The sequence below is a fragment of the Rhineura floridana genome, chromosome 6 (genome assembly GCF_030035675.1).
Source record: "Rhineura floridana isolate rRhiFlo1 chromosome 6, rRhiFlo1.hap2, whole genome shotgun sequence".
Classification (NCBI taxonomy): Eukaryota; Metazoa; Chordata; class Lepidosauria; order Squamata; family Rhineuridae; genus Rhineura; species Rhineura floridana.
Genome location: NC_084485.1, coordinates 98585980 through 98601735, shown reverse-complemented (window position 1 = coordinate 98601735; position 15756 = coordinate 98585980). Strand labels below are relative to the sequence as shown.

The window sequence follows — 15756 nt, the reverse complement described above, 5'->3', positions numbered from 1 at the left end:
CTTAAAACACCTTATGCATCAGAAGATGAACAGTGAATAATTGTCATCATAATAACAATTTTTAGAATCCTTTGAAAGGGACGAGTGTGGGATTTTTCTTTTTATTATACCATTGTGCTGCTACTGGCCACAACATAAATATCAGTCTTTAGAATTTGACTCCTGTATACAATATCTTACTTTAATAGGATTATTTTTGATATGGGAATGTTTAGGAATCCTGTGTGTCCTATTGTAAAAGCTATAGTCCACCAGTTCCTGAATGATGTTGGCTGAAAGAAAGCTTGCCCATCCATTGTTTGTATTGGAAAGATGGAAATGAGAACTTTTGCTTATTAGTTTTGAAAGCTGGAAGTAAATCTTATGAAATATTTTAAAATAAATTTTCAAACAGATCTTATTAATTTAAAATGGCTTATCTGTTCAGCATTTCTTTTATTTTTTATGAAAAAATGTCAGAGAAGGAAAAATAGAATTGAAAGGTGCTAAGTAAGCAGGAGTAACTTTGTTTTTAAATCTTCTTAAAATAAAATTGGCAACAGGAACTGATCTGTCATAATTGTGATAAAGGCACTATATTGCTCTTTTTAAAAATAAGACACAACCCACTTAGGCTGCAATCCTATACCCACTTACCTGAGAGTAAACTGCACTGAACTCACAGGGACTTACTTCTGAGTAGACATGTGAAGCAGCCCTGTAGCCAGCCAGCCTTGTTAGGTGAACCAGCCACGTTCCTAGGGGAGGCATTTGAGGGGGAGAGGCGCTTAGCACCAGCCAATTCCCCCCAAAAACTGGTAGTGGAGAAGTGAGGGACAGGCCAGGGGAAGGGAAAGGAAGTGACCTTCCCTGTCACTCTTTGTCCATCCAGGGAGCGTGTTAACTTACATGAATGAAGTTTAATCTGTTGAATTGTCTCACCCTTTTTTGAGAGATCCCCAGGAATACCAGACTCAAAAGGTTGAGTTTGCCATAGTTGCAGTCCTCTTTCACCTGTGGTCTGTCCCTGTGTTGTGATTCTTCATGAACTGAACTTCTTTGGTAATGACAGTGAACTCCTGAGCCTGGTTTTGATGCTGCATTAGTTATCTCAGTTTAGAATTCCACATGAACAAAACACTTGTCCATGCTACAAGTTTTGGGAAGAACAGAGAGCAAACAAAAAATTTAGGGTGTATTTGTTAACTCCTCCTTGAGCGCTCCTGTGTCTAAGTCTTGTTCCAAACCTTTAGATTGTCCTTCCTGATGGACAATTAAGGGAAAACTTTTTAAGTGGCTGCTGTATAAAGGACTAACTAAGCAATTGGAAACTAATTGAGGAAAGAGTTTGGAATTTTTTTAACTGGTTGTAGAGTTGATTTTTCTGCCCAGAAACCCGAAAAGACATCACAATGAGCTGCACATATTGGAAAAATCAGAAATTAGGCTTGAGTTACAGCCTAAGTGGTCAGCCAGCCAGATAGCTAACTGTAGTGTATACAACAATATTTCTATTCGTCTAAGGCTGTTTTCATACTTTGCCATTAAGTACTCAAGAAAAAGGGGGGGAATAGCTACTATGATTGTGAATACAGTGAGCACTTTAAAAGAGTAAAGGGAACATATGGTAACCATTTTTTCAGATCACTTTAAGTTATCTCTGTATTTCACCTTTTAGGAATAAGCACCTAATCCTGTTCTACTCATTATAATAAGTGAAAAATAAACAAACTTTTTACTGAAGGCCAACAAACATGCTTCTTTATTGATGGCTGGGTAGAGAACACTACTGAAACTGAAAAGCAGAACAAAGGAAAGTCCAAGGGAGGAGTCTAACTCTAGCCCATAATACAAAGTTCTAATATTTAATTCTTCAAGGATGATGCAGGTTGTTTTTTTCAGGATCACATAAGTAGTTATAGGTAGGGTGATAGTGATCATGAAAAATCTACCCTCAGACAGGGAAAATTTTAAGTTATCAGACTTTTTGGGGCTCTTCAAGATGAGGCTTTTGTTGTGCCCTCACCCTGCCTTATTCACTAAGTTTTTCAGAGGGTCTTATTGTTAAATTGCTTCAGTTCTTAAAACAAGCTATCATTCTTTAGAGAATGTGGATTTTGATTTGTGTGGTATTTTTTAAAACTTGTTTTGCTTTGGTTCTTATTTTAGATTTGACCTTGAATTGCAAAGATTCAAAGACCACCATGTAGCAAGGTCCTCTCTAAAATAAACCTCAAATGAGATTAATTTTGCAATCTCAGCTTAATCTTCAGAGAAGATTGCCTAAAAGTGGTATAGAGAACCAAAGCAAAAGTGGTATATAACCCAAATGAATAGATAAAATAAATAAATAAACTGTGTAATGAAAAATTTACTTTTCTTCCAAAGTTTGCATGTTCCCATCTCAGCCCATCTCTTTTATGCAGCTGTGAAAGAATTTTGGAATCTTCAGCTCAGTTTAGTGTTCCTCCTTTTTTATGCAGCTGCTCTTCTGCTGAATTAACTTTTACCTAAAGAGTCCTTGACATTTTTCCATTCTGTTTTTTCAGATCTTCCTGCTAGAGCCACTCTACACCTTCAATTACAGCCTGAGCAGAGCTTGGAAAAGTTACTTTTTTTTAACTACAATTCCCATCAGCCCCAGCCAGCTTGGCCACTGGATTGGACTGATGGGAGTTGTAGTTCAAAAAAGCAACTTTTCCAAGCTCTGATGAGTAACAGTTATTCTCCTTCAGGTTTAAACCACCTGAGTGCCATACTTAAAGTCCCTTCCCTTCCTTTTCTCTCTCCTACTCCTTGTGTTCCCATATGTTAGTTTTCAACTGAAGTTTCTTAAAGGCTGCTGATCCAGGTATTTCTGTTAATAGAGATCACTTAAGATTGAGTCAAGAAGAAAGAGCAACACAGTCCCAGAGCTCAAACTCTCAAGATGCCTGAGGTCAAATTATGTTCTGGAACAACATGTTCCTTTTAAATGTCTGTCCTTTTTATATGGTCACCATTATCTTTAGCTGAATTTTAATGCCTTAAGAGTTTGTCATGCAGCCTAACAAGTAGCAGACACTATGTTCGGTGTTTGAATGCACAGCTTCTCATGCTGCGATGAACTACCCACTATTTTACTGTAGGAGATCCAGAATGCCTGGTAATTTTGATGCCAAATTTCCAGATGCCATAGACAATGACATGGACTGACCTAAATTTGGGTCAAGAGTGACACCTTGTGGCCAACAGATTCTTTTCCCTGTTCCTTTCTTGCACACACACCAGCCCAGTTTCTTCAATTGTTTTCCAGCTTTTATATATTATGCATTTATTTCATGTTGCTAGATTTTTAAAAAATAAAAATAAACCTTTGATGGTATAGGTTTGCTTTACGACCCTTTCAGTCCTAATCTTCAGCAATTGTCTCACTCTGCCCTAGATGTTTCCTTAAAGTGAAAATTATAACCTGAGCTAACATTGCAGTAGTGAATTTGAGAGCAAGACACTGTCCTGGCACAAAAAGCAACACTGTTGTTTTGGGCTTTTGTCCGCAGCATCTGGCTTTGGGCCCTTTCAAAAATGAGTTCTGTGAAGATTAAGCTGAGATTGCAAAATTAATCTCATTTGAGGTTTATTTTAGATTTGACCTTGAATTGCAAAGATTGAAAGACCACCATGTAGCAAGCCTCTCATGAGGTGCTGTTGCGGCTTTTCCATTCTTTAAATGTCTTATCCAAAGGGGTTTGGAAGCAGAATGGCTTGCAGAGCCTTCAAAGGTCTCCATGTTCCTCATGGTTCAGCTCTCCTGTAATTAAAAAACCTGCCGACATTAAATTTGTCCACTTGTTCCTCAAAACTATGTTTATCTCCTTCTTCCTAATTAATAATTAGGTGGCTGTGATTCTTCTACAACCTTCCAAGTTAGTGACACTCAAGGAGTGCTGGAAAGGACTGACTACATATCAGAAAGTTTATCTGCTGGTCATTCACATATAGTAAGCAGAAGAGGAAATGTCCTTAACAAAGAACAGCATCTAAACACTAGGAATCACCCTCCTCCTCTTCCTCCTCCTCATGGCTCTTCAGCCAGAGGAGATGTTCCGCAGACAGAAGACCTGCTTGATCATATACACATGGATTCCCAAGTTCTTGCTGATTCCAAGGATCAAGAAGCTGAACACACCCCAGCAATGGTATATACACATGATATCTAAATGCGTGCAATGATTTATGTAATCTGAAAGCAAGGTGTCTGCAGTCTTGAATTTTAATTGCTGTTGCCCATGAGTCCTTTACAGTGCAATCTTTTACCTGTCTACTCAAAAGTAAACCTCACTGAGTTCAATGGGACTTACTGACTTGTAAATGTGTATAGGATTACAGCCTTAGTCTATCTTAATAAATGTAAAAATCTGGGAAACATGATTTTAGGTTCTTGTTAGATGTGAAATGATATAGCCCCATTGACTTCAGTGGGCCTCTTCTAATTTATGCCAACTAACAATGGAGCCAAATACATTTTCACCACATTTTTCTTTTTCAGAAGCAAAATGGCCAGGATAATGATCTTTCAGTTATTAAATGGCCTTCTCTATTACATGAGGGCAAAGAATGAAAAGATATCCGTTAATAACACTCCGTTTTCCTGCTGATGTTGCAAAACAAGCTACCATAAAATTATGAATATCATTGCCTTTCTGGGGGAATTAACTACTTAGAAAAGTTGTAATGGGGGAAATGGAAAGTCTACCAATGAAAGAGGAATGAAAATAATGTACTAGATGTCATTCAGTGCACGTACCTGCCAAAGTGGAGCTGTTTTCTTCAATATATATGATTAGTAATTATATTTTATGATTAAAAATTTACCAGTGCTCTTAATGTCATTTTAGGCCATCCCAAGAAAATATTTCTAGGCCACGTGGATGCACCACATTTATCCAAGAGATCCCAAAGCAATGAGATCAGAGTGGGCAGTTTAGAAGATTCATAAATAATGCTTTTTTTGCACAAGGAAAGCATGGCAGAGGGGGGAGAAGAATCATAGAATAGTAGAGTTAGAAGGGGCCTATAAGGCCATCAAGTCCAACCCCCTGCTCAATGCAAGAATCCAAATCAAAGCATTCCCGACAGATGGCTGTCCAGCTGCCTCTTGAATGCCTCCAGTGTCGGAGAGCCCACTACCTCTCTAGGTAATTGGTTCCATTGTCGTATAGCTCTAACGGTTAGGAAATTTTTTCTGATGTTCAGTCGAAATCTGGCTTCCTGTAACTTGAACCCATTACTCTGTGTCCTGCACTCTAAAATGATTTAGAAGAGATCCTGGCCCTCCTCTGTATGCAAAATTCCCCTTGGGAAAAATGAGGAGAACCACTGTACTTGCTCTTTATTTTTCTCAATCATTTTCAGTACCAAGGAATTACACCAACAGGAGCTGGAGGACAATTTGTTTTGCCATCTGCCATCAGGACAGCTGCTACAGAGCCCAGGTCTGTTTTACCTTTTCACTTACAAAGCCGACATGACCTTCCTCAGAGAGATTCGGGTGTGAAAAATGAACCTGTCCCACTACAAAGAAGTACAAAGCAGGTACAATTAGCTTTCCGGGTAGTGGGGGGAAGAGGAATCCTAGGTGACAAGGGAAGGAAAGATATATATCCTCAAGAGTGCAGTGCATATTATAAATCATGATATTCCACACAACTACGTTTAAAATTATGTACAGGCCATAAATCCATAGCAGAATGTTTTCAGGGCAATCTATTGGTAGTGCCTCAGAGTCTCCCAGCTAGTTTTATTGCCTGTACTAGAGACAAAGGATGGATTCTCAATTAATCAGAACTCACTTTTTCATCTGCAATCAAGGCATTCTGTTAACCATGGTGCAGTATCGATTGAATGCTTTCAGACCTGATTTCATGCCTGTTCCTCCTGTCCTGAAGTGTGATAATACTCATAGAAATAATTGAGAGTTTGCAGTAGGAATTTAGGAACTTTACTTCTGCTTCAGATGCTTGTATTATTGTAAACTGAATCTATTCCTTATTACCATTCATTTGGATAGTGTATAGGTTTGTTAGTAACTTTGAAGTTCTGCTTCAGAACTGTGGTGTTTTTTCCCCCTCTGATCCTCTTCTGTTAGAACCATGGTTGAACACATCACAAATGTCTATTAATATAATATGACATGTCCTTGGTGTAAAATCAAATCAACAAAGAGCTATCTTTATTCATCTTTGTAGGTCATCCTAGGGATGGATTTGAGATTTCTGAGGTATCTGCAGATCTGGTGTCTCTAGGTCAGCCTTTCCAAACCAGTGTGCCTCCAGATGTTGTTGGACTACAACTCCCATCAGCCTCAGCCAGCATTGCCAATGGTCAGGAAAGATGGGAATTGTGGTCCAACAACATCTGGAGGCACACTGGTTGGGAAAGGCTGCTGTAGGTCAGCAGAGGTAGCCCTCCAGATGCTATTGGACTCCAACTCCCATCATCTTTAATCATAGGCCAGTGTGGTTGGGGGTGATGAGAGCTGTAGTCCAGCAACTTCTGGAGGGCACCACATTGGCTATCCCTGCTATAGGTTTTCAAGCAACATTTTCCCCCTTTGCTGGGAAAATAGCTTCTGGGCAGGCTTCTTTCACACAATGAAAACTTGTCTTCTCAAGTGTTGTTATGGAACAGTTGCATACCTGGCTCCCTACCAACCAAATCAAAATGTGGCTTGATTATTATAGCAAAAGTGGGATATTAATTAGGATTTCTAGTCCTGTATCCTGGCTATAAAATTTTAATCAGCTATCAGAACTGAGTCCAACTTTCATCCACACCATTTCACAACTTAAAAAGCTTATTCAAGGTTTTAAAAGAATCTTAACCCTCCAGTTCACTCATTCCTACTTATAAGTGGTTCTATTAAATCAAAATCTTATGAGGAAGAGAGAAGCACTGAATCAAATAAGAGTCAAAAGTTCCCATATCTTTATCACCAAATGCCTATGAGCAACTGCAGTTGATAGCTAAGAAATAACACATTACTACGTCTGCATTCCTGCTCAGTCAGGCTACTTATTCTGTGAGATTTCGGCAGTCGCTAAGCCCAAATAATAACATCTGTTGTGCAACCTGATCCTACACATGTTCACTTGGAAGCAAGTCTGGCTGAGTTCATTGGGCCTGCTCCCATTTAGTGCACAAAGGATGCTGCAGCTACAGACCAAACTAGAAATACACGGGAGACCAGTGACCAATCTCAGGCTTAGTGTTTTTAACTAAAATATAGCTATGAGGGCTGCTGATACGATCAAGGCAGTGGTAAGGCAGGAAATGCCTTATCATTTTCCTGTTAACCATTTATCCAAGCAATATCACCCCTTGCTTGCTTTTCTCCCTTCCGGAGAAAATACAGGGGCCCATAGGAAAAGCCATGGGGGAGGGGGAATTATGATCAAGAGATGATGATGCCCCAATCAAAGTTCCTGCCCCCACATCTGCATTTTAAAAAAATAAAAACATTTGGAGTCTGCCTTGTCTTATCTAGTTTGGTCCTTAAGCTGCCCTGTTTTGCACCTTTACTTGGAAGTAAGCCCCTTTAAAGCCAGTTAGATTGTAAACGTGCATGAACATGCTGTTCATTTTCATGGCTGTGAATGAAAAGGGTGTGTTTTTTTCGGCTCTGTGAAAAATAGTATTTTAATCACTACTTTTGGCATTATTTTTCCTTAGTCACGTCTGAAGCCTAGAAGTGGCTAAGATGTGTGAGGCATGGTAAAGTGTCATGTTCCATTGGATGGTTCATCTACTAAATCCAGTGTTTGGCTATCGGGCTATCAGGAGTGCAATACAGACACAATGCAACAAAAATGGGAACTGGAAGTAAGCAAAAAACAATGAGATGGACAAAAGCAATATTTATTTTTCCAGTGCATTTCAGACTCTCCTGGTCCACCTTCAGGGAAATTAATAGAAAAAAAAGATTCAGCATTTAGATGTGCTGTGTCTCTTTTCTTATGCATATGCACATTTAAATGTTGAGTCTTTATTTTACAGTTAAACAGACATGCCAGCCAATTTGTATGTTAGCTATTCACATGTCTGTAAACTGCTTCCATGCCTATGTCTTAAGAAGCATAACATGGGAAGCATAATGTGAGAAGCTATAGGTGCCATTTATAATACACCTGAGAAGAACAATGGTTTTTTTTATGTGAAAGAGCTCAGACATGGGGTTCATCAGAGGTGTGTAATCTTATTGCTTTTTTTGGTTTGTTTGTCCCTTCACAGAGAAAGTGCCCTTCCAACTGGACACTCAGAGACAAGCACTGCTATGGTTTGAGTTCCATTAGAAATGCATCTTGGGACAGTGCTGAAAAGGCCTGCAGGAAATGGTATGAGAATCTTGGATAGAAATACTTCTGGATTGTCCTGGTTTTTTCATAAGGTTGAGGTTTGGTCATCCACTAGGACAGAATTGCCCCCGATGAGTGAAAATGAGCACAAACAGTATGTTCTAGGGCAGGGGTGGCTATTCTTTTTTTGGACTGAAGGCTGCATTGACCCATGGTCAATCTATTGGGGGTGCATGTCAAAGTGACCATGGCCAAAGTGCAAAAGCTGGAATCTCCCCTTAGTTTTTAGAAGGACAGAATTAGGGGGTTTTCAGGCATTTCAAAACCTTTGGCATCACAGAATCAGATATGGACCAATTGGAGAGGGACAGAAAAACCTCCTGCATCAGAGTATGCAAGTAGTCAGTAACTGTTTTTTTTAAAAAATAATACTTTTTAAAGAACATTTAGAATGGGGAAAAATGAGCTTGTGGGGGCACAAAAAATCTTTTGGCCTCATGGCATCATAGTGAGGGACCCATGCAAATACTAAAAAAATAAATAAAATGATAATGGTAATGATGAATTGGGGGCCTTGGGGGGGGCACAAAACCTTTTAAGGGCCAGATAGGCATCCCTGCTCTGGGCAGATGTTTTTTTTTATTGTACCTTGTGTATTTTATTGAAAACCCTTTGAGAACTTTTAGATAGTAAGCGGTCCATAAATGGAAATTATTATTATTATTGTTATTGTTATTATTATTAATAACAACAACAACAATAACAATAACAACAATGATGGACATGTTGAGCGGTTGTTAGTGGGCCTGTTGTATTTGATTGATTCCTTTGGGAATCCCAATGTTCAGGCCCATATTAATTATTTTTCCTGTACTAGAAATCAGCATACATACTCTAAAACCAAATTCCATATTATTATTGTTGTTGTTGTTGTTATTGTTGTTGTTAATAATAATAACAATAATAATAACAATAATAATAACAATATGGAATTTGGTTTTAGAGTATGTATGCTGATTTCTAGTACAGGAAAAATAATTAACATGGGCCTGAACATTGGGATTTCCAAAGGAATCAATCAAATACAACAGGCCCACTAACAACTGCTCAACATGTCCATCAAAAGAAGTAGTCTTTTTCACTACTGAACATAAGTCACTGGTGGAGCACATGCTTTGCAAGCAGGAAGCCTTGGCTTCAATCCCTAACATCTCCAGTTGAAATCATCAGGTAGCAGGTAATGAACTAGACCTCTTCCTGAGACCCTGGAGAGCTGCTGCTAGTTAGAGGAGACAATATTGGGCTGTTTGAGAAACTAGTCTGACACGCTTTAAGGCAGCTTTCTGTGTTCCTTCCTGCAGGAAACCTAGACATCTGATTCGAAAACTTGGTGTTGGTGTATCTCCCTGTAAAAGTAGCATAGTTTGCTTTAAATCTGGGTTCGACATGACCCATAGAGTGACCCTACCTCTCACTGTAAGGGCCATTCCAGATGTCCTTTTATTGTGCATTCATGATAATTTGTGCTCATGGTGGTATTGGAGTACTTACATGTGATCCCGCATTCAATACTATTTGTGGCTGCAAATGTTTTAGGATGGACATAGGGCTTCTTTTTCATTCAATATATACCCCCTGGCTTCCCGCTGAAATCCTATAACTTTTCACACCACAAATATTTTGGGGGTTTTTTGGGGGGGGTTTCTGCTTTTGTTGTGCTGTAGTGCAAGAGCAATAATGCAATAACATTGGGGAAGCATCGCAGAACAACTAATAAATTGGAATGATGTGTGAACCATCCAGTATAAATCTTTCACTAATGCACTATTATGGCATCTATGACATGTTGCAGAATACGCCCGCAACCCCCACCCCACCCCTCTGGGTTATATTTATCCTAGCGCTCAGTGACTGGTTCCATCAATACAAGGATTTCTCTTTGCACAATAGAATGTTCTTCCCCTCCCTCCCTGCATGCACCCTGTAAATCTGTTCTGGGAATTTCCACAACCCTCAAGAGCAGATTTGGGGAAGGCATGGGTGCAGGCAGGGAGAAGTCCCATTGTACTTGCACTGATCCTTGTTGCTTGCACAATTATTTAGTTGAATACCACCCACTAGTCTGGAGAGGCCCTAAAACTTATGATATAGACATGTTGCAGTACTTCCTGTCCTCCTGTGCCAACAGCCCCTTTGCCCACTCCTTTCCTATGCTTGCTGTATCATGCAGCTAACATCCCTAAGCAAATAGCAAGGTTGGTAAAGTGATGGCAGCAGCAGTATATTTGTGGGGTATCAGTGCTCCGGGCTGGTTCTAAAGGGCGGCCAGGTGGAGCACTGGCCTGATGGCCCCTGGAGCTACAGGGGACCCCTCAGCCACCCCTCTGTTCCCCTTCCACGATCCGCAGCCCCCCCACACCCCCCACCTACCTGTCTGCTGTCTTTTACCATTGCCCTTAATGAAGATGGCGGCCACGGTTTCCCTAAGGTACTGAAGCCCCTGTCGCCATCTTAGTTGATGGCAGACATGCACGTGCATAGCACGCACGTGTGCCATCAACAAAGATTGCGGCGGAGGTGTCATCCCCTTAGGGAAACCACGGCCGGCATCTTCGTTAAGGGCAATGGTAAAAGACAGCAGCCAGGCAGGTGGGGGGCGTGGGGGGCTGCGTGCGTGCATGCGTGTGTGTGTGTGTGCGCACGCACACACGCTGGGGCCCAGAGCAAGCTGATGCCCAAGGGCCCCGGCATTCCTGGAGCCGGCCCTGTCAGTGCTGCATATCTCCTCACAGCTTCTGAGTTCTTAAACTGATCAGGCTGTGTCTCTGGGTTCAGAATGTGTTGCCCGATTTACAAAACAGCATTAATCTATTCCTTGATATGTTCAAATCTTCTTCTGGCACTTATTCCTCAATACAGAAAGTATACTGCACTGTTATTAACAGCTTCAGCTCCTTTTCCAGCATTGCCCTTCTTGGCTCCTGCCTCCCAGCAGCGTTCTTGAAAAGAAGTAGACAAACACTGGCCCACCACTCTTGCTTCACTGATTGTCTCTTACACTCTCTGCCTATTTGAATGGGTTTCTTTAGTTCTGATTTTGCATATACCAATGTCCTGGACTTGATTCAGCTAAAAATCACTCGCATCCCAGGGTCCACAGATTTTAGAACTGTTTCCAATCTGTGACACTTCTTTGAAAAACATAATTTGAGTTAATATTTTTAAATTTAAAATTTTTATGCAAAAATATATCTTTTGCAAGAACACATGTGGCTGCTGATTTGGATTTGTTTATACTGTATCTATCAAATCTATAATCCACTCTTCAGCGTACGGTCCCTCGAGATACACAATAGAATAAAGCATTGTATATTAAAACCCAACCAACTCAATGATAACAGCAGAATACGAAAGAAAGAAATTCAGTGTGCCTGAACAGACCAACAACTTCATCCAGCCACAAAGGGCTGGGGTAAAGGCGTGTGTTTTCAGCTGCTGATAAAAAGTTAATAATGGGCTATTGCGTAGGTGTGGAGGACTGATCCAGATCACTTCTCCCAAAGCTGTTTTTAACCATGGATGAAAAACGTATGGACTTACACATTTAAACCTACATATTTCTGCCTTCATGTCTAACCAGCTGTTCCAGGTGAGCTATTTGGATTAGGACTGTGATGCAGGATGAAAGGTTAAATCCACCTTCCCACTGTCTGGGAATTTGAACCTGAGTTTACCACATCTGAATGCAACATTCTAGACACTGTATTATGCTGACCTTACACACTGTTAGCTGCTATGTAGGACTTTTGTGGACTTCTTGTGGTAGCAGAGGGGCAGAACAAGTCGTACCTTTTGGTCCTGATTGTGCACTGTAAAACTGAACAGATTCCAAAGGGCGTCTCTATTGCAGCCAAGAGCCTTGTGACATCTTAGCCCCAAAGTAGCCAACGTGGTGCTCTCCAGATGATGTTGGACTGCAGCTCCCATTATTCATGACAATTGGCCATGCTGGCTGGGGCTGATGGAAGTCGGAGTCCAAGAACATCTGGAGGCACCATGTTGGCTGTCCCTGCTTTAAACATTATTGTGGTACAAGCTTTGATTGACTAGGGTCCACTTCATTAGATGACTGAATTCTTGCTCTTATTCAGCAGATACATAGGTATAGGGTAGGATATAAACAGTTAAGTAGGCCTGTGCCATTTCTATGCAAAGCTGAACAGGGATCTTAAGAAAATGTTGTCTAGATATGTACAAAGAAACATACCACAGATGGTTACCCAGCAGACCACTTTCATAAAACAAAGTAACTTCATTTTCCCATATGTGATGAGATTTTTCCCCACCTTTTTGCTAAAGGCAAACCACTTTTTAACTGACCTTGTTTTAATCCACTTTCTTGAAGATGCTGAGCTTTTTGCCTTATAATAGGCATCCTAATATTCAGTGTAACTGGTTAAAAACCCCATGAGCATTTATGGTCTGTAGTTTTCATGCTTGCTGACAAATTGGAAACAGAAGTGGACAGCAAAAGAGGATGGTTTAGTCGCACTTGTTAATAAAACTCCCCCACTCCAGAATGAAGCTGGTTTGACCTTGCATTGAAAGCCTTCGAGGATAGTTATGAAAATAGTTCCACTAAACTGAAACAAAATATGTTGGCAAATATGTTGCCCGGAAAGAACTGGAAGCAAATGAAGGCCTGAAACTATATATTTCCGTAGTTAGAATGTTGTACTGTTTACAGTACCTCACAAGAACAGGAGAACATTTTTTGTTTGTTTTTGTTCAAATGTTTCTCATAAAGAAAAATATCCGTGCAGCTTTAACCATTTTTATTAGATTCAAACAGGAAAGAGAGAAGATGTGGGTCTTAGAGAAACAACAAAGAAAAACAACTACAACTGCACAGTGCCTCATTCCATTTCTTGAAAAAGTGCATTTCTTTTTTAAAAAAAGTGAAGTGTTTTAAGACATCTAAAGAGGAGGGAAGGACTAATCATAATTGTTTAGTGGATAAATTACAGCAACGTGGTCTACATTAAGTTGAAACGTAAACACCAGAAGCAAGTTGGTTTTGCTAGGAAATACATTCACAGGAGCAGGGCAATCCTAACCATACTTCTCAGAAGTAAGTCCTACTGAAATTCAGTGGGGCTTACTCCCAGGTAAATATGGTTAGGATTGCAGCCGTAATATATAAACAATGCTGAAATATCTGTCTTTTATTCCAGTACCTTTATTTAAAACAGGGGGGGAAACTGGTTGTTTTAATTTAGATTACACTTTCTCCATTAGAGTAGAGATGGTAAAGTGTAGTAGCTAAAAAGTTCTACAATATATAAAATGTAATTCTGCTATGTGTACCAGGAATTCTCATGCTCTGTGAGGGAAGGCTTTTTGTTTGTTTTTCATTTTATGAAGGGTTGCCCATACAGTCAAGATGGTTCAAAGCAGCTTCAACCATGCCAGATACATTTTTCATGGAGTCTTTCATGTGGTTTTGTTGTATGAACAGGGCATATAACACAGGGGGTCCCTAGGTAAATCCGCTGCAAAATTTCAGAAGGATCAGTGCGGGGCTAGGGAAAGGTTAAGCAATTCTGCTCACTGTGCTTGTCATAATGTGTTGAGCCAGCCTGTGGTGAGCAGCCAGCCTTCCTCCCAGCTTCAAAGCTGCAGAGATGGGTGCAAATGGTCTCCAGCTTCCAAAGTTGGGAGTTGTTTGGCAGCTGCATGATCAAGGTGCCTGGAGATCCTTGGCCACAAAGGGACACAACAGCACACATGCCCTGCCACCTGCTCTGTTCTGCAACAGCAAAGGCAATAGGGAGGTGCTGCCTGAAGGTGCACAGGGTAACTTCAAGTGGTAGTGTCCAACCCTGCATAGTCCTACCTGCCCCTTTTTTTGGGGAAAGACCAGGATGGGGGATAAGGCTATCAATAGCTATCAGCAACAGTACCTCTGCTGTTGGCGGCAGGATGCCTCTGAATCCCAGTTGCTGGGAATCACAGGAGGGGAGAGTGCTATTGCACTCAAACCCTGCTTGTGAGCTTCTCAAAGGCATCTGGTTGGCCCCTGTGAGAAAAGGATGCTGGACTAGATGGGCCTTTGTCCTCATCCCATTAGGGCTTTTCTTATGAAAGTGCTTAAAGTGCTTCAAGCAGCAGAAAAAGAGGAAGACGCAACGAGATGAATTGATTCCATAAAGGAAGCCACAGACCTGAACTTAAAAGATCTGAACAGGGTGGTTTATAACAGATCCTATTGGAGGTTGCTGATTCATAGGGTCACCATAAGTCGAAATCGACCTGAAGGCACATAACAACAACAGAATTTCAGTGAGGAAAAAATGCATTTGCAAATTAACATAAAAACGACATGCAGGCTAGAAAAAGCTGGGCCAACATTTTACACAGTGTGTATTATTGCTTTTATGGCATTTGTTGTTGTTGTTATGACATAAATTTTACAATTTGTGACCTTCTGAATTACAGAATATGTTATCCTTCTGATGATTCCTACAGAAGTGAGGCCTGTTTGAATGTTATGCCATGCTAATAAGATTCATTATTGAAAAACCATACAGAAAAGTGCCTGACTCTGCAAAGGTCAAACGGGCCAAGGCACAAAATGAATATATTTCCTTTTCTATGACAGAAGTGAAGATGGGATTGGAAATGTTATGCTCTGAATATATGAGCACTATTCTACAATCAGCCATTTAAAACATATTGCCTTCATTCTGCTCTTTGGTTACATAAATAATCACACATAAAAGGAGTATCCATCATCTATTTCACCCAGGCCTATCTTGCTTATAAAGTATCTAAGGTTATTTAATTTGAACAGCATCAAAACACTGAATGAATGCTCTGAAGGACAGTAGGCATTCTTGGAATGTATTGAAGTACTAGCCAAACTGAAGTACTTTTGTGGAGTGGGGTGGGGGGAGTTGTTTAAGTAGCAGGTACCAGGTAATGTAAATGGGAAAGACCAGTCTGTGTCCCAAGACCCTGCAGAACTGCTGGCAGACAGAACAGAGTCAAAAATAGTTATATTGATTAATAGTCTAACCTGGTGTAAGGAAGCTTCCTATGTACCTATGGGTTTCATCTACCATTTTCTTTATAATGGCTCTAGATACATATCATTATCAGTGGTTGAGTCCCTATCTAGAGAAGGCAGATGTTGCCACAGTTATTCATGACCTGCTGGTTACATCTAGATTAGACTACTGTAATGTGCTGTACATGGGGCTGCCTTTGGAGATGTTTTGGAAGCGTCATTTGGTTGGTATAAAACATAGCTGCTCAGTTGCTTGTGGGGGCAAAGTTTTTGGAGCATACACCAGCTATGCTCTACCTGTTACAATAGTGCAGCATTTCTGAGCCCAATTTAAATATGACTACCTTTGAAGCCTAAAATGGTTTGGGAGAAGGT

At 40.4% G+C, this 15756-nt stretch overlaps 1 protein-coding gene across 5 annotated transcripts in view; it reads left to right on the top strand.

Annotated features, from left to right (window-relative positions):
• Positions 1-15756, top strand: part of LOC133387765 (FRAS1-related extracellular matrix protein 1-like) — a 197706-nt gene that overhangs the window by 178169 nt on the left and 3781 nt on the right. For 4 of the 5 annotated variants that reach the window (XM_061633224.1, XM_061633227.1, XM_061633225.1 and 1 more), the window contains 3 exons: positions 3856-4157; positions 5374-5553; positions 8248-8351. In XM_061633224.1, the coding sequence (XP_061489208.1) occupies positions 3856-4157; positions 5374-5553; positions 8248-8351 (586 nt within the window). Of the gene's footprint in view, positions 1-3855; positions 4158-5373; positions 5554-7689; positions 7840-8247; positions 8352-15756 lie in introns of those variants that run through there. The other variant, XR_009763554.1, reaches the window with a different exon arrangement.